The sequence below is a fragment of the Ailuropoda melanoleuca genome, chromosome 13, assembly GCF_002007445.2.
Source record: "Ailuropoda melanoleuca isolate Jingjing chromosome 13, ASM200744v2, whole genome shotgun sequence".
Lineage (NCBI taxonomy): Eukaryota > Metazoa > Chordata > Mammalia > Carnivora > Ursidae > Ailuropoda > Ailuropoda melanoleuca.
In genome coordinates, this window is record NC_048230.1 from 30,530,658 (window position 1) to 30,558,267 (window position 27,610).

The 27,610-nt window shown below is 40.1% G+C and overlaps 1 protein-coding gene across 9 annotated transcripts in view; it reads left to right on the forward strand.

Moving 5' to 3' along the window:
* Positions 1-27,610, forward strand: part of TANC2 (tetratricopeptide repeat, ankyrin repeat and coiled-coil containing 2) — a 363,080-nt gene that overhangs the window by 305,187 nt on the left and 30,283 nt on the right. For all 9 annotated transcript variants that reach the window (XM_034641081.1, XM_034641080.1, XM_034641082.1 and 6 more), the window contains 3 exons: positions 14,248-14,356; positions 23,395-23,517; positions 24,077-24,313. In XM_034641081.1, the coding sequence (XP_034496972.1) occupies positions 14,248-14,356; positions 23,395-23,517; positions 24,077-24,313 (469 nt within the window). The remainder of the gene's footprint in view (positions 1-14,247; positions 14,357-23,394; positions 23,518-24,076; positions 24,314-27,610) is intronic.

Consider the following 27,610-nt stretch of genomic DNA (forward strand, 5'->3'; position numbering starts at 1 on the left):
GCTGAATCAGTCCTGGAACTCATCAAGTTAATAGGTGAGGGAAAGGAGGAAGGACTAGAAAAAGAACGGCAGATACGTGGTGTGTACCACCTCGCCCCTGCCCTGCAACGTGCACGCCCAGCACACTCGCCAAATGAGCTTGACCCTGACTTAACGATCTTTCTCAGCTCAACAACCCAGACTAGGTGTGAAACTGTTTCCCATTCTCTTGGGTAGAGCCCATCTCTAACATCCCAGTGGGGTTTGCTTTCTACTCCCCACTACCTTTTTAAAAGAATTATTCCTTTAACAAAGTTGGTGTTTTCAAATCAGAGCTATCCCTGCCTTCCTGGAAACAAAGAAGACACCAACAACATAGCTGGAAAACGCAGAACTTATTCTGGCTTGGAAAGAAGAGAGGCCAACTTTGTGTCTCCGCCCGTGACTCATCAGAGAGACTAAACCTCTGTGACCATGCCTGGGATTTTATTTCTCTCCTGGCATGTTCTTCACCCGGCCTTATTGGACACAACTGTGCTTGTGGGCATGCTGCTCAGCCTACTTCATGCCAGTTCGTTAGAAAATTAGTTCCAGATTCTGATGAAGACATTAGGCCAGGCAGTAGATTCTGTGGTATTTTCCCGGAGAGAGAAACTTTTAAAGAAACAAGTTATAGTGGAAAGAACATGGATTTTTTTGAGTCATTATCTGCATATAAGTCCTATTTCTTCTAGGAACTGTGACCTTTGGAGAGTTTTATGTTTCTGAGACAATTTTCTTATCTAAGTAAAAGAGATAATATTTCCTAAAGTTGTTGAGAACTAAATGAGGTCATGTAGTATAATACCTAAAATAGTACAGAGTACAAAGAAAGTGTTCAAGGAATATTCTTTCCCCCCCACTCACACCTTTGCAGTAATAGACCCTTTAGATACATCTTAACTAAATCCTGTGGCTAATTGGATAGGCAGCAGTAGTCTTCTGCTACTAGCATTTGGGAGTATAAGATTTAAAAAAAAAAGAAAACGGAGTCTGAGTCTCTTCTATGAATTGTATGACATTCCCAAAAGTATTTTATTATAAATCCCACTAGTACTGCTACAGTGCTTAATACATAGAGTTGGCAACCACATATTTAATAAAAAGAGACCAATCTAGAATTACTCATGAAGACTTTGAAATCAGTTTCCAAAGAAACTTTGCGAGTTGATCTGCTCTCTCTCTTCCTGGAACATCTCAGAGAATTGAATGCTGAGGTCCAAGGCAGCCAGGCTACCACTGAATTAACAGAGTCCTTACAATAGATAAAACCCTTAGGGGCTCCCAAAGGAGAAAATATGGGATTTTTCAGCATATCATGACTTTACAGGCTTACCTTCTCAACATGATTTATTAACCAGAAGCATTTTGGCAACAAGCTGATACACTGGGACAACGAAACACTTCTAACTTCAGATGCTGTGTAGTCTGTTCCCTCATGATTGAATAACACGCAGAGCTGCTGAGGGATCATCATATATCACTTAATGACAGAGAGAATAAAATAGTAGGACCAGGAGTTATCAAAAAAGCTTCCTTATATTTCATGTCAGTTGGAATTCAGCCTTCTACCCAGCACTGTCTGGCACCAGCTTTGTTACTCAAGTATTGATCTCAGAGTTTGAGGCCCCCTGGGTCAATGAGATGGAAATTCACTAAGAATTTAATGCTATTGGCAAAGCCCAAGCTGGTCTTTCAAAGAAACTGGCTGTAATTGCTTTCCATTTCAGGCAAGTCTGATTAGCAGGACTCTTTCAAAAAAGGGTTTGTCTTTGTGGGCTTCAGCCTCTACTTCCTGTACATTCCCCGTCTGCTCTTCTGTTTCTCCCCAGTTTCTCTCTAGAGCATCGCACGTATTTCAGTAGATCAGAGAGACCAGCTCAGTGCCTCCGAAATCACCCTGTGTAAGCCAATGCTGACAGGTGTAAGGAGAACTCTCAGAGGCAACAGAACATCTCTGTCTCTTCCAGTCCATCTTCCTGGGCTTTCGAACTCACTCGTTCACCCTGAACTTGCTGACCTTATTAGGGAATTAGACACAGATGAGAATATTCTATACTGAAGCCAAGAAGTAGTTGATCTTCATCAGAAATAGGCCATCCACGGAGGTACTTCTGCTAAGCTGAAGAGAGTCAATAATCTGAGGATGGTGCTGGAAAGAGGAAATAGCAGAGCAGACGTCAGTGCTACAGCTGAGATAGAGTTTTCCTTATTTTAAATATCAGTCAGCCTGTTGTCAGAGAACTGACATCCCAGAGAGAATGACCTAATGTTGCATAAACATATAACTGTCACAGAAAGAGATGAGTTCTAGATGTCTTTTCTCAGTTTGGTAACAGGATGGGTGTGTGTGTGTGTGTGTGTGTGTGTGTGTGTACGTGTACACCAAACTGTAAGCAGAGCATCACTGAAAAATTTTTTATCACATCAGAACTTCTAAAGTTTTGGATTTGCATTCTGGATGAGATATGCTTCTTGAAGCCCTGACAAACCTTAGACCTCACCACCTTGTTCTGCTTTCCATTTCCCACTATTCATCACTGTCATATCCTGTCATACTCTGAAATTAATCCATTTTATATTTTATTCCCTCGGGCACTGAGATATCAGATTAACTCACTAATCTTATAAACTAATCTCTGCTATTATGCTAATAAGAGGGAGATAGCAAACCCATTTGAAGCAAATTGTGCATTTCAAGTAAGGCATTTGAGAAAAGAAGTCATCAGTCTTTGTTAACTAACCTATTGATGACTTTGATAGTTGAAACTTAAGGCTGGGAGAGTAAACAGTTGGGGGCTGCCAGCCCTGTGCTGGTTAAGATTTCTGCAGAGCGTTAGGCTAGCTCTGCATGAACCCCCATTCTTTTTCTTTGTTTCCTTTTCTTCACAGTATCTAGCCTCCCCTTCCGTAGGAACACCTCACAGATCAACATTTATATATATACATATATACAGGAATATATATGTAAGATCTTTATATAAAGATCAGAAGACTCCGTTGCCTTATTTTTAACTGTTTGAATAAAACACATGAGGCTTGTGAACTTTGTTGAGTACCGAACTGCTACGACCTAATGAAGTTATGATTTGGGAGCCTCATTTGGGTTGACCAGAGTTCCTCAAAACTAAGAGAAGCAAACTTTATGGCGGGTCAAAAAGGGGAAGGGCTACACAAATCCTGTGAGGATAGTTGGGTACTTACTTGCCTCCCTGTGACTAAAGTTGATCTCTTGTAATACATGGTCTGTTGAGATTTTTCCTAATTATTTTGGTCGTGTTAGTCTGTGAATTACACATTGGAGACCTGATGCTCCAAAATCCATGCCACAAAGCAGACTGTCAGAGAAGAAGCAATTTGCCTGAAAGCAAAAAGAAGGCATTCCCCCTAAAAGGGAAAACTAACTCTGTGCAGAGGGCCTGCACAGCCTGCCTTCTTACAGAATACATGGGTCTGAAATAACCACGGAGTGGTGAGTTGCAGGGTTAAGGTGATTCGGATTGTTCCTTCTAATCCAAACATGAGCCTCCGGGCAGGACGACATTTAACTTGCCCTTGCTAAAGCACAAACTCTAGGTTACTGCTGATAGCCACTGCAGGTGCCTACAACAAACCCTTAGAGAATAGGTTCTGCTTTATCAAAGCATTAGGAAAGAATTCAGCAAAGTGATGGGTCATGGGAAGGAAAAAAGGGTCTGGAACCACATCAGCCCTTAGGAGGTTTGGAAGAGTTACATCAAGGAAAAGGGCGGTGTATATCCTTTACTAGCACTTGACTATTAGTAGATGATCTTACCTGCCTGGAAGTATTAACTCTCTAATCTCTGTGCTGGGTCTACATCTGCTACGCTTCTAATTCCTTTCTATCACTGAGGGGAAATTAGTCTTCTTATGTTAAAATTTGAATGTGTACTTTCCAAGGAGAAATTTCATTGATATGTCATATTATTAAAGATCTGTTTAATTTGCCAGTAATTTTCCCCTTATTATCTAATCCAGTTTCTAACTCTCTATCGGCATCAAGAATAAATGTGGGACTCATATCTGAAGTATTATCTAGTGACCTAAGGTCATGGTTTTGTGATTTAATGCAAGGGAGAAATTAGATGAAATCTAATGTATATCTTGGAATATGTCCAGTTTGCCAGTTGCATGAATGTCCTTCAACTTTACAAATTTGTTTTCTCTCAGTATAAATCATGGGACCCATATCTATTAGTCATATAGGCAAACTGTTCCCAGTCTTTAAAACTCTTATATCTTCAAAGATGGGCAACAATAACACTTTTTTTTTCTTTTCCAAATCCAAAATTAAGTTTGGAAAAAACTAGTAATCATTCATTTGCTAAGTTAATAAATACAGAGAGAAATAGTTATTATGAGAAGATGGAGAGAGAGCACTCTTTTATGATTTGGAAAGCATGCGGAAGAGACAACTGAAGAAAACACAAAAAGAACTTCTACTGTCCCATATTTGATTTTGCTACAAGAAAGTAATATTGCTTTATATGTTTAATATATATATTTTTTTTAAGTGGATATACCCTGAATAGCAAATGCTGCTTAAAACAACTTACCTAAAAATCTAAAATAGGAAGAAGTAGAGCAGGTGATTAAGGAAAAGTTTGGGTACTGAAAGTAGCATAGGAAATAGAGGCTAATTTGTCCTATTAATGAGTCTCTGAAGCAGCACTGGCTGAATGAAAAGATGGGACTCCCACGGGCACCTTCCTAGGTTGTCAAACCAAGATTAATGGCACAGCAGTCAGAAGTAGTTATCGCCAGCTTAGGGGGACATGACAGCACATTGTCTTTTTTCTCAGTACAGCAACTTACTCAGCTATCTCTAGAGACTTTCAAAAGCAGCTAGATCTCCACATTTGGTAAAATCAGCACTAATAGCCTTCTATCCTCTCGAGAACCCACAGCTGTGAGACATGTATTCGCATGTATTCACTGCAGCCATTAACATATCCAGTTTGTTCGACTGTTCCAATCTTACTCGTAAGTATTCACTTACTTATTTCCACCTCCACAGACCACACCCTAGGTTCTCACGTGAACAGCTTTAGCCTCCTAACTAGGGAGAACCTCCCCTCTCTCCATTCTCCGCCAGCAGCCAGTCATTTTTTCTAAAGCACAAATCTAACCATATAACTTCCTCCTGAAAATCCTTTAATGGCTACTTCAAAGCCCTCTATAACAAAGATATCTTCTGCTCACCTTTTTAAATTGAGCTCATTCGTTCTCCCTCTTATTCATGATATTCTGGTCATAACTGATCATCTGCTAATTCCCAGAACTTGCTAAGCTCTCTCCCACCTCTGGCCCTTCGCACTTAACAGTTCCCGCCATCTGGAGCTCACTTTCCCTGGCTCATCACATGGCAAGCTCTCTCACTCCTCCTTCAGATCTCAGCTTAAAATGCCATCTCCTCAGAGAGACTTCCACTTGTCACCTTATATAAGTCACCTCCCCGTTTTCTTTATCATACCAACCTGTATACTTCCTAACAGTTGTCACCGTCTGTTAAAATTTGTTGTATGTGAATACTTGTTTATATTGTCCATCTTCCCCCTCTAGAATATGAGTGAGCTTGTAAGGACAGGAACCTTTTCTATCATCCTCACCTTGGTCTTCCTAGTGATTGATTGATACAGTATCTGGCACACAGTAAGCACTCAGTAAATATTTTTTAAATAATGAATTAAGTAAACAAAGGAATGATAAGTGGTACTAATTTTAAGTTTGCAACTAAAAATATTTGAGAAACTCTTCTGACAGTTTAACAGACAGTGTCTTTTGTTCACTCTGTCACCATGTATCAGGAGTTAAGTGAAGACTTGCATTTCAGCAGAGATTCAATGAATAGTTATTAAGTAATATGTTCAAGACTGTGTTAAGTACTGCAGAGGATACAAATATAAGTTAGATAGATCTGTCTACCAGGACTTACAGGGTACTGGTTTTAACAGACACATTTATAACTAGCTGTAAATCAAGGCAGAGTGCTGTATGCTAGAGGTATAAACAATGAGCAGAGCAGCATGAGGGAGGAAGAAAGAAGTGATAAATCTTCAGTGTCTGCTGTAATTGTTTTAAATTGTGACAATTCAAATGGAGTCATAGCTCTTCTGCTTCATGAATCCCTGCCAACTGCCTAAAGACTTCATTGTCAGAGGACAAGTGTCCATTTTCCTCAGGCCAGTGATGCATTAACAGAACAGAAGGGCTATAGGACACTGTGGGAGTGTCCTATAGCCGAAGTGGGAGAAAGCAGGAAATTTCTATCCAGATTCCATGTTTAAAACCGGAAGCTGCTCCACCCATTTCTACAAAGGCAGATCTTGGGCACCCTTTACTTTTACAGCCTGCAACTTACATGAATATGAAACAGTAGGACAAGCTGACTAGCACTGTGTTTTGTATCCAGGTGCCATGAGAAAACCATGACGAGAACATGCCAAAGCAGCTACTGACTGATAAGCTAAAGATGGAAGAAATTTTTGCAAAGATGTGTGGGTGTCATTTGCTGAGAATTCATAGCAACAAGCAGACTGTAAGGCAGCAACCACCAAAGTGTGGCTGCAGGCAGAATTTTTGAGATGAGAGGTGAAAAAGATCAGGATTGTCAGTCTCTTCTCAATATTTGAGTTATAGTTATACTCATTTCACAGTCAAACAGTGGCAACAGAGATGGCTGCAAATTCAAGGCCAAAGTGGGTTCGTGAATTAGCAGATCTGCAAGTCCTACTGTTGCTCTTCCTTGAGCCCATCTGCTTAGCACGGATTCATTCATGAAACATTGATTGAACTTCTACTCTACACCAGCAACTGTGCTATCTGCTAGAGAAACTTAAACGGAAGAGACACCTCCTGCCACTAAAGCCATTACCTTCTAAAGGGAAGCCAGACCCCAAGCCACCAACAATAGTGCTGTAGTACAGAGCACCCAAGGAGCCTGAACAAAGAGGAGCTCCTTTGCAGAAGAGGCGACACTCCAGTTGACCCCTGAAGGATGAGTTGATTCCATGGGGCAGTGCTGGCGTGGGAGAGCACTGTAGGCAGGCAAGAAAAGGTCAAGGCAGGAACAAAAGCAGGTGTGAAGATAGGAAATGCCTTTGCAGAATTGTGGGAAGATGTGATTAGAGGATAAGACACATGGTCAGAAAGAATGAATGGAAGTGTCACTAGGAAGAAAGCCTTGACTGCCATGTCTAAGACTTCACAGTTTATTCTGTACATAACAGAGTCTCGATAACTTTTTAAGAATGAGGAGACTATGATCAAATAACTCTGATGATGTGAAAAATAGCTCTGACAAGTGGTGTGTGAAGGATGCGTTGAAGAAGAGGAGAGAGTGCAGGTGTAAGGATACGCGTAATGAGGTTTATAGCAGTAGAGTAGGTGAGAAATTCCAAGACCTACAATGTGAGACTAGAGAGCAAGGTATATGTGAGAGAGACATTTTGGAGATACTCAGAAGCACTTGGTCTTCTTTTGTGTACAGTCAGTGAGGGCAGAGGGCTCAAAAATGACTCTAAAACGTATCTTTAATGATGGAGGGGAGTGAAGCTACTGACCAGTATAGAACACTCTGATGGAGGAGGGCTTCTAGCATGAGCAAAGGCAGGAGGAAGAATAATAGGAAACACGGGAGAAGGTGAGTCTTGTTTTGGACCTGTTGTTAATGAATTACCTCCAAGGAAGATGCACAAGTATATTTAGAAATGTGGCTCTAGAAAATAGGGAAAGAGAAAAGTCCAAGCACAGGGTTATGGATTTGGAAGTCATCAGCAAATAAGTGACAGCAGAAGTTGTAGGACTAAACAAGATCGCTCAAGTTAAGAGTATAAAGCAGGAAGTTCAGAAACATGAAAACAGAATAGTTACATTTAAACTCTCGGAAAATGGGCGAACTAAATAATAATTTATGAGGGAAATATTACGAGAAACAAGAGAAAGTAAGGTCACGAAAGTCAAAGGAGAAAATCTTTCTGGGCCAGGTCTGAAGTGATGAATATAATTTCTGCCTATATTCCATTAGCCAGAACTCCATCCACAACCCCAGTTGAATAAGTGAATGCAAGGTTCCTGGCAAAGTAGCCCCCTCCCAGCAACAAGTGTTGGCTCTGGAAGGGAGCACAGATCTTTTGTAGGCCGCTATCCCTCTCTGCCCCATAATTCTAATCTCACTAGGTCTCCCTAACTAATTCCTCACATCTGCCTCTATACTATAAAGACATTCATTCCACAGCAGCAACACACATCATTTCTGCCCAAATTATAAGATAGATTAGCTGGCTTTAGATCCTAAGCAACGCCTTGCCAGTGGGCTGTAACTATACCACTTTATCACATCTGAGCACTGAACAGAAGAATATCAAAACACCTAAGTGGTGTTTCTCTGAAACGCTAACGTGTTGTATATCGACTTTCAACATAAGAGCTAATGAAATCTTTGTGACTACACATCAGTGACTGTGACTAGAACAATGGAAAAAACACCCATGCAGGAAATATTTAAGTTAAACGTTTGTTAGCATGTTTCCCTACTACAAATAGAAACTTTAAGTCTAGCTGTCTTCCTGGGGTGCTAAGTGAAAATCTATTAGAAAAACAAACACAGTGCCATTATATATTTTGTGTAAAACAACTGTTCTTCAGTTTCCAAACTGTTAAATGGGCGGAGGGAAGGGAGGGTGGTTTTTTTCTGTAAAAGACTCCATAGCTCTCAAGTCTTGAGGTATTGGGAAACAAGGTTATCATGTAAGAGTAGCTCCTCACTGCCTTGTAATCTGTCAGTGTCCAAGGGTGAGCATCACTTGTCTCTAATAATCCATATCAAGGGGCTGCTGATGCCTGCAAGAGACTGGAGGTAGGGGTCGACCCTCTGCTATTCTGGATACTACCTCCTCTACCTTTTGTCCGAACATATACATCCAGGATAGGGGAGAGGGGACAGTGCTGGGGGAGGAGTCTTCACCTCTGACCTGTGATTGGTTCTCCCCTACAATACCTAAAAACAAATCCATCTTGAATAGAAAGTTTAATATCCTCTTGAAAAACCTCTGGTCTACGTGAGAAATTTATATTCCTCCTGTTAGCTTAACTTTTACTTTATTTCTTAAGAACCAGTTAGCTCTGTCTTCATCTCCCCTCTCTGCCTCAAATTAGGCCACCAAGTTTTCCTGCATCGACTAACAGTGAATGGCACCCATACCCAGTAACTATAGCCTGACGTGTGGATTTCTCTTTTGGTTGTGAAGGTGGTGGGGTGAAGGTATGGAGGGGTAAGGATTGGGGTTAAGGAAAGGTATCGCATTTAAAAATTAAACTTCTGTTTGAGCACACAGTTATCTTCCAATATGTATAAAGTCGTGGTTAATATTCATTCCTTAAGTATAGCACTATGCTAGTTCTTACGGGGAATATAAAAGAAATAAAAAATACATCTCACTTAATATAGCTCACTTAATTCTTACCACAATCCTGAGAGGTCGTCTTACAGAGAGGTTAAGTAGCTTTTCCAAGGTTACAAAGCTTCTAAGTGACAGAACTAGGATTTGAACCTAGGTCTATTTTGATTTTGTTTCAGAGATGAAGAGGCAGCACTGTGAATGTGGACAGGGAAATTTGCTATGTAACTTTGAATCACAAGGTGATCTCATATATATAAGCTATGTGGCAATAATTCTGCCTTCACCACTGCCCCTCCCCAATTTGGTCTTTATCACCACATATGAACCCACACTAAAGTTGACTTTGATTACCATCATCTTTAATTATAGAGGGAAGACATAGTTGTGTTCAGTCGTGCCTAAAATCATGTCACACTGATGAGGGCTCCCTCTGTTTCTTAACTTGTCTCTCCCAAAATGCCAGTCAAAAAAATGTCAAACTTAATAGCTGATTTTAATTATGTTAAGAATTCAGGGTTTATACCATACAAATGAATACATTGCTTTTTATATTGGTTGACTTCTTCACACAAATATGCCCATTTTTCACAGAAATGAAAACTGTTTTTCTAATCTCATCAGTGTGTTAGTGGAACTAGGTTTCAGAAAACCCTGGGTTCTCATCCCAGCTCTCTTTGATCCAAGCCACGTGAGCTGGGAGCTGTCCTTCAGTCTTGCCAAGTCTCTGCCTTCCACCGTAATATTAGGAGTAATATTTAGTCCTATGCCTATACTATAGGTGTTTGTGAGAATCTAAAAAAGTGTTGAAGTATTTTTAAAACCATAAGGTAGTGTGCAACTTTATGATATTATTAATTGAGTCATTCTACAAATATGTATTCCTGTTGCGTAGGAGTACATATGTGAAAAAACATGGCTTCCAGCCTCCCTACAGTCTTGTGGGAATACTGACATGTAGACAGGTAGTTTGCTGAAGTAGGTATGATGGGGGTATATACCGAGTACAAGAATCTGAGGGTAAGAGCCCCTGAGTATCTGGTGGGACCAGGGAAGACTTCACAGAGGAGATGGTGTGAACTGAGACTTCAAGAATGAGAAGTAGTTTGCCTGATGAACCAAATAAGGAAGAGAATTACAGGCAGAAGGAAAGTGTGTTTGAAACCTAGAATAATTTGCTCTGTCTGAAGTTAGAAGCACAAGGTCAAAGGGTAAAGACAGACAAACAAACAAGGGACAAATTATGGAGAGCCTTTGAATACCATGCTAAGGAGTTTAGATTATGTATGGGAGGAAGTATAAAGCCAATGAAAAATTTTGAGCAGACTTTTTATCAGGTTTCTGCACTGTAGAGTATTGGCATGGGCCAGGGAGCAGGCAGTAGAAAGAACAAGGCTCTTGCAATTATCCAAGAGAGAAAGTATATGACTAGAGGAGAAAAACAACTGCTAGATGTTATGCCTGAGTGACTGGCAGTATATGAAAAAATAAAGGAATCCTAAATGGATTTGGTTTTGAGGGAAAGCTTCAACTTCAAATAGTGTCATATGGCAGGTCATTTGAACGATCATTTGAAGGAAGAAAGATCCAGCAGGCAATTAGAGAAGCAAAACAATATGTCTGTGCTAGAGATGTCACTGCGGTGAGACTGAAGCCAGGAGACCTATGAAATGAGAGGAAATGGGAAATAAAGCAGAGAAGTTACATCACTGAAGGAAATGGAAGAAAAAGTAGCAGGGTGGTGTCATAGATGTCAAGAGAAGGGAGCTCCAGGGGAGGTAGTCAATAGGGCCTCATGCTGGAGGGAAAAAAGAAAAAGATAAAGCTTAGAGGTTAAAAGACAACCAATTAAGAGGCTGCTGGTAATCTCAGAGCTTGGCGAGGCTAGGAGTCAAAAGGAGTAAGGTTTAGAAGTGAGCAAATAATTAGAAAAATAGAAATAAACACAGACAAGTGCAGTATAACACATTTGGATGGTAGGTTAGCCAGTAGTGCCATATCTTATCAGAACAGTAAGGGACAGATGGAAATGCCAGCATATAATATAAATTGCCATTTTCCTTCGTGTCCTGAACACCATAAACTGAGTCCAATGAACTGATGAGAACCATTCTTTCAGGAATACTGGGATATGCTTGTGTCCAAAAAGAAATGAACTACAGTTGTCACATTTTCCTTGATTCGTATCACTTGCTGTTTCTCCTTAGTACCAGGTCGACAACAGCAAAAGCAAGCACTGTCCTCTCCAGCTCAGTGAAATGCATACTACAGAAATACAAACATCTTACCAGCATTTCTTAGTTATGGTAGTAAGATGAAAGCACTAGGGCAACATCAGTTCTGTGTCTAATTCATTTCTTTGTCAGACATGAGTTTTTTGTCTTAACCCTGATGGGAATGGCCTGAAGCATACGTAGGGAGTGGGTCAGAGGCCTGTATTCAGGGCTTCTAGTACTGCATAGCTGAGTCTATGGAGGAGTCACTTAAAGTAATCATTCATACACCAGGGAGGCTACAGTAATTTCAGTGTTAATAACTGGGTAGGACTTTGAGAACTTGAGATAGGGAACTTCATAAATGTTGCATGTCATCTTCTAATATGCTCTTAAAATAGCCTACCAACTAAATCAGGCTTTCAAAGGATAAATAAAAGTTCAGTGGCAATTTCCAGATTTTGTGAATGTGAAACAATCTGGGCTCATACCTTCAGATAATACTGATGATTCCATGCAGGCTACACTTCTCTGAGACATTCTTTCAATTAAATAACTTCCTTTCCATTATGGTTGATCTCATCCAGTGAAATAAGTTGGCATGGTATCCACTGGAATTCAGAAATTCTTGAAGCTCAAGGTTAGAACATGGTAGAGTTTCTTTTTAAAGTCTTTTTGGAGTGAAATCTCTTTATAATGATTCCTGGGTAAGTTGTCCCATCCACTAGTCTTCAGATTCTTTACCGAAGCCTGAAAAAAAAATCAAAGAATAAATTAAAAATGTATTTGTATTTCAGAGTTTGGTGTGAGGTATCTCCAAATTTGGTTAAACCTGACAGAGTAGTCAGTGTTCAATATGAGAGAAAATCATCCAGTAGATATTTGGGGCTCTTTTTGGGAAGCATCTTCAACCAAAATTTACTTGCTATTTTTTTCCTTCTTTTTGATTAATTCATTACACTTAAACTGGGATATGGTTTCATTTCCCTCTTCTATGGCACTCCAAGTGAAAGGAATAGAAGAGTTTTGTTACCAGTGGCATAAAGAACTCTACTGACCACAAACCTGTTGGGCAGTAGAGAGACAGTTCTAAGTGTCTGCAGTTCCTACAGGCTAGAGCAAATGTGTTAAGAAGACACACCCCAAAGGTGATCCAGTGTCCTGTCTTTAATACTCAATTTTCTCTTGCTTCCAAAAAATGTTACTGAGAATTTTTATTTGTAGTACACTGTGTTAGGCACTCCAGGGAATATAAATAACTCATAATTTCCATCATAATGTAAATAGAAATTCACACACATCTTCTATACATACACACACACATATATACATACATACATATATTTGCACTTAAAGGATTATATCAGGAGTGGTGCAGATTCTTGGTTTGGCTCAGGTCTGATCTCTTCGCTCAACGTGGAGTCTACTTGAGATTCTCTCTCTCCCTCTCCCTCTGTTCCCCCCCACTCCCCCTCAAATAAATAAATAAAATCTTTTTTTAAAAAAGAATATATATCATTAAGATGCTTTGAGCTAGAAGAACCTAGAATACTCCAACTCAAATGGAGTATAAATGTATTTTATAATTGTATAAAGTATATAGTAATATACAAAGTATAAAGTAAAATTATAAATGTATTCATTTAACAAGTCCAAACTTCAAGCAGTTTCTGATGCTGTACAGTCAGGGCTTAGGCTCTGTTTTTCTGCAGTTCTCTCAGTTTTGCCCCTCTGTTAGCTTTGTCTTCAGACCAGATGACCACACAATTGTGAGAGCGCCATGGCAGTTCTGAGTATCATGGACTGATAAGACAACATGCAGAGGCAGAAAAGAGAGTTTTCTCTTTCTTAAGAGATTAGGGATCCGATATCAAGGAGATGGGGGAGCGGATGCCGTCAGGAAACCTACAGTCGAGTAGAGGAGAGAGCATGAAATAGCATGCTACATACTGTACGAGAGAGAAACACAATCTATGATGCTTGTACCAAAAAGAAAATACTCCATTTCTAGGCTGCGGGGAATGTAGAGGGGATCACAGAAGACTTCACTTGGGGAAGAGATGGTTAACCCATCTGGGGACATGTTGAACTTGAGGTACTGTGGGACCTCCAGATGCAGAAATCCAACAAACAGTTGGATGTATATTGGCGTGAGCCTCGGAAGTCTAGATCAAGAAAAAGACACAAGTGATGGTGAAGGCTCTCGGGATGGATGAGCTAATGGAGCAGAGGACAGACTAGGACCAAAAAGGAGAGCCTGAGGAGAACTGACATTTAAAGCATGGGTAAAATAAGAGGAGAGTTCACAGAGACAGAAAATAAAAATGAATCTTTTAATGCCATCTGTGTGTGGGATGGGTGTAAGCCAACTAGAAATGACATTTTGTGATATTCACACATGTGATCTGGGTAAAGGACTGGTAAAAGCTAGGGACCTTTCAATACCCATTATTTGCCCAGCAGCAGGTGCCCTTCTCTAAGAAACTGGTTGAATGAGACAGAGTTTCCCTGGAGGTATGGCTGGACCTGAACAGTCCCCCACCCAACTCAGAACTGGGGCATTAAAATTCTAAAATGAGTCTCTTTTTTCTTTGCAGGAGTGGTCACACATTACTTGCTTTCTGGTTTTCCCGTCAAGAGGGAAAACTAAACCGACAGCAGACTATTGAACTGGGACATCACATCCTCAAAGCACACATTTTTAAGGTAATTAAAGAAGCTGAAGGCTTTTATCTTTCTATCTCCAGCAGGCTTTCTTTAACAAAGCTACTCTCATTTCAGTGTAGTCCCTGCTTTTTGTTGTAGAGTTAGTCCACCTCCTAAAATGTGTGGCCTGTTCTTCTCTAGGCCTTTGGAAAGAGAACCACATTTGTTATCTCCCAGTTTAGCAGATTGCTAGGCTTTTCAGGAAATGTACATGTAAATCATTTAGGTAAGAAGCGTATACACATACGCAGACCTACCATTTCCTGAAGACAGTCACACTGTAGCAATTCGTTGCAGATTTTCATAATGTCTAAAAAAAAATCACTGAGAGCAGTTACTCTTTCAATTTTCTTATAATTGTTTTGTGAAGATTTTAGTATTCCTGGTGCTATGATTTTCCAGGTACTTATCTGGAACCAACATTAACCTTTCTTTGAGCTACTTCCCCCATTCTCCATTCAAACTATAATCCTGGTTTTTCTCCCAATAATTTCAAAACTTTTAAGAACTCTATGGCATCAGCTTCCCTCTCTCAGCATTCACAGGGCTGGAGTGGAGCATGGGACGGCGCGTAATTCCTCTGTTTGTGTCTGTATGCGTTCATTTGTTTATTCAGCACTGACATAGGCATTGTACTAGGTCCTAGGGATAAAAAAAAAAAAAAAAGATAAAGTCCCTAATCTCAAGGAACTTAAAGTCTAAGTTGTGTTTACAGTTGTGGGATAAAGCACAGAAGTCAGGAAAGAAATTTGTTCTCCTGGTTTTTCCAGCCCGCAGTTTGCTATTGCATCTGCTACCTCCAATCCCTGCAATCTCTTCAGAGTGCTTTTCCTGCCTCAGGATGGAGAAAGACAAGTATCTTAGATAGTTCTCTGTGTTGGACTTACCCCCGAGGGATACTGTTAAAGATAAAACAGTTCTCTTCAGAGAGAAGGATGGCATTAAGGGCAACTCCGAGAGCCTAACAAATTCTTCCCAGTATATAAGTGCACAGCCGGAGAAGCCTGTTCAGCAGACGTACAGAAGTGGAACCCACAGCGACAAGTCCTTTATTTGAATCATAATTGTCTTATCTAACAAATCGCTGCACCAAAAATGACTTTACCCAGTGACCTTACTTAGCGGGAGCAGAGTGAGACTAAAATAACAGGCCAGGTGTCTCATTCCAACTTCAAGTGGACCAAAAAGTGTCTGCTACTTCTACAAACCCTGAGATCATTATCCTTCAGTTAGATAGGAAAGTAACATAAGTATTAAGGATTACCGCTTTAAACACTTAAGATTTTAGCCTCACCATCTGCCTAGGATCAGATCCAAAGAAGTTGATTCCTGTCTTTTCTGTACCATAAAATAAACAAATGCCACATTAACAGATAAATGATATGAAGTTTCTTTGACGCACGGTGATCATATCCAATACATGGAAACCTACATTTAAACCACACACTCCTATCGTTGACACAGTTTTATCTTATGTTGCTGCAGACAACATGGTTGCCTGAGATAAGACTGGCTCCGTGTGTGATTCAGGCCATAAATACTCGGGTGTGTAGTGTATGGTGATGACGTGACCATGGACTGAAGAATGTAGACTTGGACTATGGCGTTCCCGGTGGTACACTTTTCAGGGTCCTTTAAATGCACAGTGCTCCCTGTTGATTCACTTTAGCTTCTCCCAAACTGCTAGAATTTTCAGTCCCCATCGGTTGAGGGTCATGAAAAGGCAAAGACAGACTCTATGGTTATAACCAGTACCATTTAGAACTTCCAGTCAACAGTGACATATAGTCCAATTTATATTTCTTTCCATTTAATTTAAAATTCCCTTTGTTTTATCTTTGTTCATGAAAAATTGCATACAATTTCATTAACCATTTTAAAAGTATGAGGTTGTAGGCCTGTAATTCTGGATATTTGGCTGGCTAAGGAGCTCTTTTTCGTTCTTTTTGTTTTTAACAGCTTTATTGAGGTATAATTTATATACCATAAAAGTAACCCATTTTAAGTGTACCAGTCAGGGACTTTTAGTATATTTACAGAGTTGTGTAATTATCACCACTTTTTGTACATTTCTGTCACCCTAAAAATAAATCTCTTGCCCACTTGAAGGTACTCCACATACTTCCCTGGCAGCCACCAGTCTGCTTTCTGTCTCTACAGATTTGACTTTTTTACATTTTATATAAACAGAATCATACAGTATGTGGCCTTCTGTGTCCAGCTTCTTTCACTCAGCATGTTTTGAGGGTTCATCTGTGTTGTAGCATGTATCAGCACTTGATTCCTTTTTTTTTTTAAGATTTTTTAAATTTATTTTAGAGGTAGAGAGCATGTGCACATGCAGGGGGGAGGAGCAGAGGAAGAAAGACAAGCAGACTCCATGCTGAGCACAGAGCCCTACACAGGGCTCAATCTCAGGACCCTGAGATCATGACCTGAGCTGGAATCAGGAGTTGGGTGCTTAACCAGCTAAGCCACCCAGGCACCCCACTTTTTATTGCCAAATAATATTCTGTTTTGTAGATATACGATAGTTTATCCATTCACCCGTTGGACATTTGGGTTATTTCTGCTTTTTGAGTATTGTGAATAATGTTGCTATGAATGTTAGCTTACAGATTTTTCCCTTTTTTGATTTTTTTTAAATAAAATTATCCAGGGTTGCCTGGGTGGCTCAGTCGTTAAGCATCTGCCTTCGGCTCAGGGCGTGATCCCAGGGTCCTGGGATTGAGCCCCGCATTAGGCTCCTCCAATGGGAGCCTGCTTCTTCCTCTCCCACTCCCCCTGCTTGTGTGCCCTCTCTCGCTGGCTGTCTCTCTCTGTGTCAAATAAATAAATAAAATCTTTAAATAAATAAATAAATAAATAAATAAAATTATCCATTTTAAAGTGAACAACTCAGTGGCATTTAGTACATTTTTAGTGTTCAGGTTTTTATGTGAACATGTCTTCACGTCTCTTGGATACATACCAAGATGGAATTACTAGGTCATATAGTAACCCTGTGTTTAACATTTTGAGGAATTGCCAGTCTGTTTTCCAAAGTAGCTACATCGTTTTACATTCCTACCAGCAATGTATGAGGGTTCCAGTTTTTTCAAGCCCTTGCCAACACTTCTTAGATATTGTCTGTCTGTCTTATCGTAGCCATTTTAGTGTGAAGTGGTATCTCACTGTAGTTTTAATTTGCACTTCCCTAATGACCACTGGTGTTGAGCACTCATATAGTTCTTTTGTAATCCTCTAATTGCCATTAGATTTTTTTTTTAATCTATGAAAAGAAAGCAGGCTCTTTGTGAATTGTGGCCAGAGATATTTCAATCTAGCTTGCAATTCAGGGTGTTTCGTTGGATTGAGTCAGGCCACCAAAAGGGTTTCAGAATGCTCTTGCAATGAGCTGCCTAAATGCTGCCCTCTGAAATGTTTCTTTGATTGGTCAGTTCTATAACATTTCTTAACAGAACCGTTGGCCAGGGGGGAAAGGTGCTATAAGTAGGCATCTGGTAGGTAGAAGAAGGATCCTTTGACATCAGTCAAAAGGTGTGGGTTCAAATATAGACTCTACCACTTAAGCAGTCCATTTTCTCATCTGTAAAATGGTAACCATATCTAACTCTCAGGATTGTTACAAGGATCATAGATATAAGATACATAAGAGAACTACATTATAAGATGCAAAGTACTAGATATATATCTAGGGTTCTGTGATCAAAATTATTAGTAATAATCTCTTGCCTGATAGTAAGAGTTAATAATGAGCATAAATTCCCAATGGTGATATAACCTTTTCAGAGGTTACCTAGCATCCTCTACAAGAGTGATCAGCAAATATGGTTTTGTAGTCCCTATAATCTATGTTGAAATCACTTAGCTCTGCCATTGCAACTCAAAAACAGCTAAAGATGATACAGAAATAAATGGATATGGTCATATTCCAGTAAAACACGATTTATAAAAACTGTTGAAAGGCTGGTTTTAGCCCCAGGCTATAGTTTTTCAACCCCTTTGTTTACCAGGATCTTTTTCATTATAACCAAACATGGCCACATGGATGGTCAGATAAGAATAGTAATGATTTATTTGAGATGCTTGGATAACTACAGGGGAGTCACTAATGATATATTTGTAAATAATTTGCCTTAAAGAACCTCATTAGATGAGCCTAGGTTAGTTTTTGCCATGATCTTAAGATACCTAAGCCAGAGCTAAGATGCCTAAGATGAGATTGCTGTCATTTCTTTATGCTTTCCGTGTTTGCATTCAAAACTACTGAGCAAGCTTTCTCCCAGCTGATAAACAGTGTTGTAAATTTAGACTCTAACAAATATTTAAGGAAGGGACTCCATTACCATCTATCTCTGACAAAAAGAGATCTCTTGTTGCCTGAGCAGTAGTTACAGACACTAAAGAAACACTTTTTCTAGTTATTTGAACTCAAAGTTCTCTTTAAGAATCCATCAGCTCAGAATTTAATTACAGGTTATTTTTGGCTACATCCTGCCTATCACGTCTGTTGAGATGAGTTTAACTAAATTGAAACTCCTTCCTCTTAAACCTCATAGAAGCAAAGAGTCAACCCCACCAAGCAGAAGAAATCAGTAGAGCAAATCCATGGCACAAGTACAGCTTGTACTCCAAATCCTAGTGTCTAGCTCTGTATTTCAGGCTTCTTTCCTATGTATTTACTTCAACCTTACTGGGACCCTTAGTGCTGTTTTGTAGTACATTTACTGGACCATTTCATTAAAGTTCATTTACCAAGGTCTATTCTTACTCAGTTCCTTATCCCATTTCTTCTTCATCTGGCTCTTGACCAAGTCAACTAACTCCACAAACAGCCTGACATATGAGTCACTGAAGAAATCAAAGCCATTGAGTGTGACTTCCCTTAACTACTCTCCTCCTCTCACCAAAAAATCAATCTACAGTATCATCAGTTCTTACCTCTTTCTCTTGTCTTAGAAGAAGAAATTTCCCTATTCCCCCCTTTTTTAAACTTTACTATATTTCAAACATACCAGAAAGCACAGATTACTGAATAATCAATTATTATCTACCAGATTTAACAGAAGTTAAGATTTTTCCATATTTGCTTCAAATCTTTTTCTTTATTTTGAAGAAATAAAAATGTAACACATATAGTAGAAGCCCTTTGTTAACCCCATTTGTTTCCCTTTTCAGAGATAATTTCTATCCTAAAGTTCATATGGGCTCTTCTTATCCATATTGTGTACTTTTCCAACATAGAAATGTGTTCATAAACAATATACAGAATTATTTCGTTAATTTTTAAATTGGACATAGACAAAATCATACTCTTCATGTAATTCTGTAACTTTTCTTCACTCGATTTTATATATTCGAGATCTATCTATAGGTCTAGATCAATGGCAAGTGGCTTTCAATTTGGGCTATACATTAGATTCTCCTGGAAAACTTTAAACACATGCACACACGCACATCTGAGTCTTACTCCCAGAGGTTATCATTCATTGTTCTGGAGTAGAACCCAGGTTTTGGTTTTTTTGTTTTTTGTTTTCCTTAATAGACTTTGTTTCTTAGGGCAGTTTTAGGTTTACAAAAAATACAGAGAATTTCCATATACTCACTCTCCCACCACAGTTTCCCCTATTATTAACTTCTTGCACTGGTGTGGTACGTTGTTATAATTGGTGAACCTATACTGATGCATCATTATTAAGTGAAGCCCATAGTTTATATTAGCTTTTAACTGTGTTGTATGCTTCTGTGGATTTTGCCAAATGCCTAATATGTATCCACCATTACAGTATCATACAGAAGAGTCTCACTGCCCTAAAAATACCAAAGCTATCAAAAGTACTCCTGGCTCACTGTGCAGAATTGGCGAATACATCGTGGAGAAAAGTAGCTCTAAACTGCTCTCCTGGGCGCCCTCCTATCCTTATTTGGTCTAGTAATTCCTCTCCAACCTGTTATTCCTCCCGTGTCTTTAATGAGGATACTTTTTAGATTTTGTACAGTTTTTCCTAGTTGTCCTTAGCAGGATCAAGTTTAGATCCACCGTTACCAGAAGTAGAAGTATGCCCAAGTCCCCTTGAGGAAAAATTGTGACTTGGTATTCTGGGAACATCCACCTTTTGTGTAAACATCTTAGGCTTTCTCATTTAAAATTCCTTTGGTATCTTTAAATGACCAAAACGGTCCTGAGTATCACACAGGAAAAAAAGAACAATTTACATTCAAGAAAACTAAACCCAAACTTATAGGCCCTGAGCAGAGGAGTGAGTTGCTCTATCTTTCTGAGAAGCTAAATACAACATTTTCTGAACTCCCTCTGATGCTGGAGACCTTGAGCAAAAGTAGAATTGCCGCGTGACTTTAATAAACACTGGTCCAGCACTATTCTTCTGTAGGATAATCTTCATAATATTCTGTGGATTAAGCAAATATACCTAAGGAATTTCACATAAGTCAATGTTTAAGAGAAAGTTGACTATTGCAGGTCATAGTTATAGTTTTGCTTTAAATATCATAGTTAGGGGCGCCTGGGTGGCACAGCGGTTAAGCGTCTGCCTTCGGCTCAGGGCGTGATCCCAGCGTTCTGGGATCGAGCCACATCAGGCTCTTCTGCTATGAGCCTGCTTCTTCCTCTCCCACTCCCCCTGCTTGTGTTCCCTCTCTCGCTGCCTGTCTCTATCTCTGTCAAATAAATAAAAAATCTTTTAAAAAATAAATAAATAAATAAATATCATAGTTAGAAATGAAATAATGCTTAGTTGAGATCATAAGAGTATAGCCATAGGAATAGATCAGATTGTCTAGGATAAAAAAGGACAGTTTTGGAGAAGACACTCAAGGGTGGAGAATGGTTCAGAATTACAGGTAAAGGGAGAAGCCAGCAATCAGCTGCTTTATTTTAGTTGCTACTTTTCCAGCTAAGAATTCAGAATTAAAGTCCTGGCTCAGGTTTAACTTGGTCTAATGGAAGGAACAGGAACTTTAGAGTTAAAAGGACTTGGCTTCTAATTCCAGCTCCACTTTTGAACAGTTGTAGGACTTTGGGCAAATTCCTTAGCCTTCTCTGGGTTGTTTCCTGCTATATAACAATAGTAACAAGTTCAACTTCATAGGACTTTCATGGAGATTAAAGGAGCTAACATACGAAAAGGCCCTAGTTCGGAACCTGACACGTAGCAGATACTGAATAAATGTTGGATTCCCTTCTTTTTTTTCCCTTCAACCATGATATATAGAGCTTGTCTTCCATTTCTAAAAGTTTCCTTTATTGTACTATAAATATTAGTTTATAATGATTTTTCTGTGTAATTGGTTAATATAGTTTACAATTCCTCAAAAGACCTTGGTGAAGCTCACACATAGTCCAGATTAGGAGACTGAGGTGGTCCAAAGAGGGAATCAGAGCTAAGTTTTCTGGTTTTCCAGGATCTACAGTGGAGATGAGCTCTAGAACCTAAGTTATCTATCTGTAAATAAATTATGATACATCCATATAATAGACGACTTTGTCTCTCTCTTGAAATAGAATGAGGCAGAAGCAGGTGTACATGTATAGAATATGTGTACAATATTTTGTTTAAAAAATTAAAAGAAAATCTCATTTTCTCTTTACATTTTTAAAGTGTTTTAAAATTGGTTATAGTAGATGGATCTTTTATAGATTACAATTTTAGAAAAAAATTATTTCTTTTTTGGAGACAGTCAAGGAAATTTGAACACTAGATATTTCATATTATAGAATCCTTGCTAATTTTAGGTATCATAATGATGTTGGGCTTTGTCTTAAAAAGAGCCCTTATCTTTTTAGAGGCATTTACTGAAATAGTTGTATATTAACTGATAAGATGTCTGGGATTTGCTTCCAAATAATTCAGTCATAGGGAAAGGGGAATAGGGTCAGGAGTATAAATGAAACAAGGTTGGCCATGAATTGCTGTTTTGGACATAAGTAGGTATTCAAGGCAAAAACAACCTGCATTTCAAGGAACAAAGCAGGCAGAAGTAGCTTAAGTTTTTTAAGAGAATACCTCCCCAGATTCACTAAGGTGCCAAACTTCATTGTTAGTATCTTCCTTCCCTCAGGATTTCCTGCTTTAACTCACTTCACCCAGATATAAACAGAATAGTAAAATGATTGCCAAGACTATCTGACTATCCACAATTTAAAAAATTATTCTGACTTCCTTTTGGAGAAGCCACCGTGAAAGGAACAAACATGAGTACCTGCAGTGGGACCTATGCCAGTCATATGAGAGAAAATCTGTTACTGATGGCAATCAAACCTATGTTGTTGTTTTCCTAAGATAGACAGATGTGATCACTTCAGGGTGTAGTAGACAGGGTGAGGAGTGCTAGGTGCTGTAACAAACCTGTGAGCTCTCAGTGACTTGACAAAGGTTCATTTCTCTCTCATTTTGCAGTCCAGGGCAGATCAACAGGCAGGCTCCCTCCATGTAGGAGTTCTGAAATCGTCTAGGGCCTCAGAATCCTCCTCTGCATCTTCTAGTATTCAGTCAAGAGGAACAATAGAAAGGGGGGGGGTTGGGGCTCAGCCTGGACACAGCATACTGTTTCTGCCCATACTTAACCAGCTAGAAGTCAGTCACATGGCCCACCTAAAGGGGGGTAAAGGAGGCTGGGAAACATTATTTTCCCAAATGCCCAGGGAGAAAATGAGACCACGTTGCATTATCTTTGAAACAGTGTGTATTTTAGTAACTTGAATTTAAGAGATTGATTCAAGAAGGCTAATAGAAAAGGTGTGGGAAAAGAATTACATCCAGACATAGCAGAAAAAGAAGATATTAAGTAGATTTGTTGCCAGAGACTGCTAAGATCAAGACAATTTCAGTCAGCTTGTTTCCATAGGACTAGTCTTTGTCCCCATGAGTGGATTGGCTTTGCTGGGCATGGACATAGTTAGGGCAAGACTCTCTTCTCATTTTTTAGTACAACAAACGTAGAAGCCACTAAGTACTCATGGTACTCGGTACTCTTCAGCTGAGCTAATAATTTCACGGTCTCTATTTCTTTCTAAGGGTTTGAGTAAAAAAGTTGGTGTGTCATCTTCCATCCTCCAAGGGCTCTGGATCTCCTATAGCACAGAAGGTCTTTCCATGGCATTGGCATCTTTACGAAATCTCTACACTCCAAATATAAAGGTAGATGCTCGTAAATTACAGATGGATTAAAGAATTAGATGTGCAAAAATAAAATTAGGACATTTAGGTGGCTATTTAACTGATCTTTGACTTAATCTTAGACTATTTCCTATCAATCAGCCTTTTATTGGTAATCTGTTTTAAATTGTTGCATTTTATTCTGTGAATTGAAGACCAGACCTGTTGAGCCACTATCTTCTATAAGCTGGCTCTGATTTATAGGATCAGGTCCTCTTGCTTCTAGGCAGTAAATTGATCTCAGGTGGGCTTTGTTTGGGTGTAAGCTTTTCTGAGCAACAGTTCACTTATAGAGACTGTGTCCAGCACTACAACGTGGGTGGCGTTTGCTCTCATGACCAAGCAGTTCATGTAAAGCAGACATTGCACATCCCTTTCTAAAGGCAAGGTATCAAAAAAGGAACAAGTGAAGATTATAAAATAAAGCAGTTACTAAGTGCTATTGGGTGCTGTTGTGGGGTCCCAGATGACTTAATTAAAGATGACAGAAAGGTTGCAGCTGATATTTGCCCAAGTATAATTTCTATTTGCTTATTTCTAGGTCAGCCGACTGCTGATTTTGGGAGGTGCCAACATTAATTACCGGACAGAGGTTTTAAATAATGCTCCAGTTCTGTGTGTCCAGTCTCATCTTGGTTACACAGAAATGGTAGCCCTGCTGTTGGAGTTTGGGGCCAATGTGGATGCCTCTTCTGAAAGCGGCCTGACTCCTCTGGGCTATGCCGCGGCGGCAGGCTACCTGAGCATCGTTGTGCTGCTGTGCAAGAAACGCGCCAAGGTAATGGCAGCCCCGCTCCGCTGCTTTTCCGGTCCTCCCTTTTTCTTCTTTCTTGTCTCCTGTGTCATCTCGTGAGTCCAGGCAGAGCACATCAAACCCAGTAGGACGCAGATCAGGGGGAATACTGGCTCTGCAGACATCCCAGCGTTTGCCTACTTGCCACTGCCCCTCCCGCACCACATTGGGACACGGTTCTAAAACCCTTGGGAGGCAATTATTAGCAGTCACAAAAAGTCCCCACCTAATAACCAAGGAATTCTCTGCTGAGCACAGAGAGAGGAAGGACAAGTGAAGGAGCAAAGAGACTGCAGTGGGTGGTCGGAACTGAACCGTGCCCACAGCCTTTCATGTGTAGAGAAGAGAAGTTAGCCCTGGAGGTAAGAACAGAGGCCAGACTCCCTCACCCTAGCCTTGAAGACCAGCATCGTAGAGGTGTGACGAGAACATGACTCTCTGTGTTTATACTCAAACTGACCAGAGGCACTCAGCGGTGTTTCTGCCAGTTTACTTTAATTCTCTGAAGACCTTCCTGAAAAAGTGTTTGCTTTATAGTATCTCAGGAGCTGCTGGTATAAAAGAACTCAATTTCAAAATTTTGGTGAAAAGAAAAATGCTGGTCTCAACAATGTAAGCCTCTGGGGAAAATCGTAGCCTTGTGGCATTTTGTTTCGGTCTTGAAAAGACTGAGGATTTTGGTGGTTTTGCCCTGAATTATAAGTAACATGTGTGACCTTGTTCTGAAGTGTCCAGTGTTCTTACCAGAGAAGAAAGGGGGACTCTTGAGACTTCTGAGAACTGGGACCTGAGACTCTCAGTGAAATTTCAGAGCCTTAGGTGTCTCCTGTGACACAGACCTACAATGTCCACCTGTAATGTCCTGTTCATTTGAATGAACATCTCTAAAACCAGAACAACTGTGCCTTATTACTACTGCTATCAATTCATATTCTCATCTCAGTTGGGTCTTTCCTGTTGCCCAGTTACCATTCCACACATTTTGTTTTCCCCAGAGCAGATATGGATATTATTTGCATTCTTCTCCACACCCTGTCGCACCTCTTGGCCTCCCACATTACCAAGATTGAGTTCATCTCCATGTGCCTCCATCTCAAAACTCTGTTAATCCTTACCGACACTCTCTTCATGTCTGCCTCAGGGAAGGAAAGTGTTTACCTTCCTTTCCAAAGCACTTGCCTCCACCTGTATTTTTTCTCTCTGTATGTCACTCTTCTCTCACAATTTGTTTCACTCTTTTTCTAAATTCTCTACAAACCAGGATGCCTGGGTGGCTCAGTCGTTAAGCTTCTTCCTTCGTCTCAGGTTATGATCCGGGGTCCTGGAATCGAGTCCTGCTTCAGGTTCCCTGCTCAGCGGGGAGCCAGCTTCTCCCTCTGCCTGCCTGCTGCTTCCCCTGCTTGTGCACGCTCTCTCTCTCTCTGTCTTCTCTGATAAGTAAATAAGTAAATCTTTTAAAATAAAAATAAAAAATAAATTCTCAACAAACCTATGACTGTCTCCTATAACCCAAAAAAGCAGCTTCTCTCTCTCCTGCTAACCAGAAGCTGTGATCCCATCTCTTCCCTTCCATGTCCACCAGTCCTATCCCAGGAGTCATCTCTACTTGCCAACTCTGCTTCCTTACTGCCCCTTAACCACTTTTAGTCTGGCTTCTATGAGAGAAAGAGGAATTAAATCATTAAAATCATAAACTTTGGATCAAACACAACTTGGTCAAAGCCTCCATTTACACTTCCTTTCTCCGAGGGCTTGGACAAGTCATTTAATCTCTCAGTTCCACTGTTTTCATCCATAAAAAGGATTAATGGGGTCACCATGAGAAATGAAACTGAGAAAGCCTTTTTAAAAAGAGATGAGGGGTGCCTGGGTGGCGCAGTCGTTAAGCGTCTGCCTTTGACTCAGGGCGTGATCCCAGCGTTCTGGGATCGAGCCCCACATCAGGCCCCTCTGCTAGGAGCCTGCCTCTTCCTCTCCCACTCCCCCTGCTTGTGTTCCCTCTCTCTCTGGCTGTCTCGCTCTGTCAAAATAAATAAATAAAATCTTTAAAAATAAATAAATAAAAATAAAAAGAGATGAAGTTTTGGAGCACCTGGGTGGCTCAGTCAGTTAAGCATCTGACTCTTGATTTTGTCTCAGGTCCTGATCTCAGGGTCATGAGATTGAGCCCTGCCTTGCACTCAGTGGGGAGTCTGCTTCCTCCTTCTCCCTCTCCCTCTGCCCCTCCCCTGCTTGCGTGCACTCTCTCTCTCTCTCTCAAATAAATCTTTTTAAAAAGAGAGAGAAATAAAGTCTCTTTTCATCTCTTGAAGGGCCTAATAAATAATATTCTTTAAGAAAAAGGCAGGGGGTGGGCACCCCCGGCTGGCTCAGTCGGTAGAGCCTATGACTCTTGATCGCAGGGTTGTAAGTTCAAGCCCCATGTTCGGTGTGGAGATTACTTAAAAATAAAATCTTTAAGAAGAAAAATAGAAAGGAAGAAAAGAAAGGAAAAGAAAACACCTAACCTCTTGGCATTCAACTGAAGCTACTCTCTTCAGAAGTCACAGACAATAGCCAACCACCAAATAAAGTAACTTTTTCTCATTCCTCACCCCTCTAAACCTCTCCGTAATGTTGGCAATGTTGACACAACACTTCCCAGAGCCTGGAGTGTGGTCCTCGTTCTCTCCCTGCCTGCCTGGTTGCTCTTCTCTTCTTCCTCTCCTAATGTCGCTGTTCACTGAGATTTTGTCCTCTGGTCTTCTCCATCCTCAGACTCTCTCCCATGGCATCAGCGCCAAAATACTGAAGAACACCAGCCAGTTATTTGTATGACGTTCTTCAGTTTTAGTTTGAGATTTTCTCATTGTTAGGTTGAGTTTATATATCGTCAACAAGACTACCACAGAAGTGGTGCTTTGCCCTCGCTAATGCGGCACTTAGGCCGGTATATGGTGTTGCTGCGTCCTATTACAGGGGAGGCTAACCTTGATCACCTGGGTCAGATTGTGTCTTCGGGGTTCTCAGTTCTGAAGTTACTGTTTTTCCCTTTGTAATTAAGAAGTATCTTTGAGGGAGATGCTTTGAGACTAGACAAATCTCTTGTTTCTCATGCTTTTTATCCACTGATTTTAGGATCCATCAGAGATTCTTGCTGCAATAATGATTGCTGTGGTGTTTTTGAGCTTTTCTATTTCCCTTATTCCTTCAACATTTATTAATTAGAATTTTAATGTAAGGAAGAGCTGTTTCTTCTCCCATATATATGTGTGTGTGTGTATATATATATTCATTTAAAGC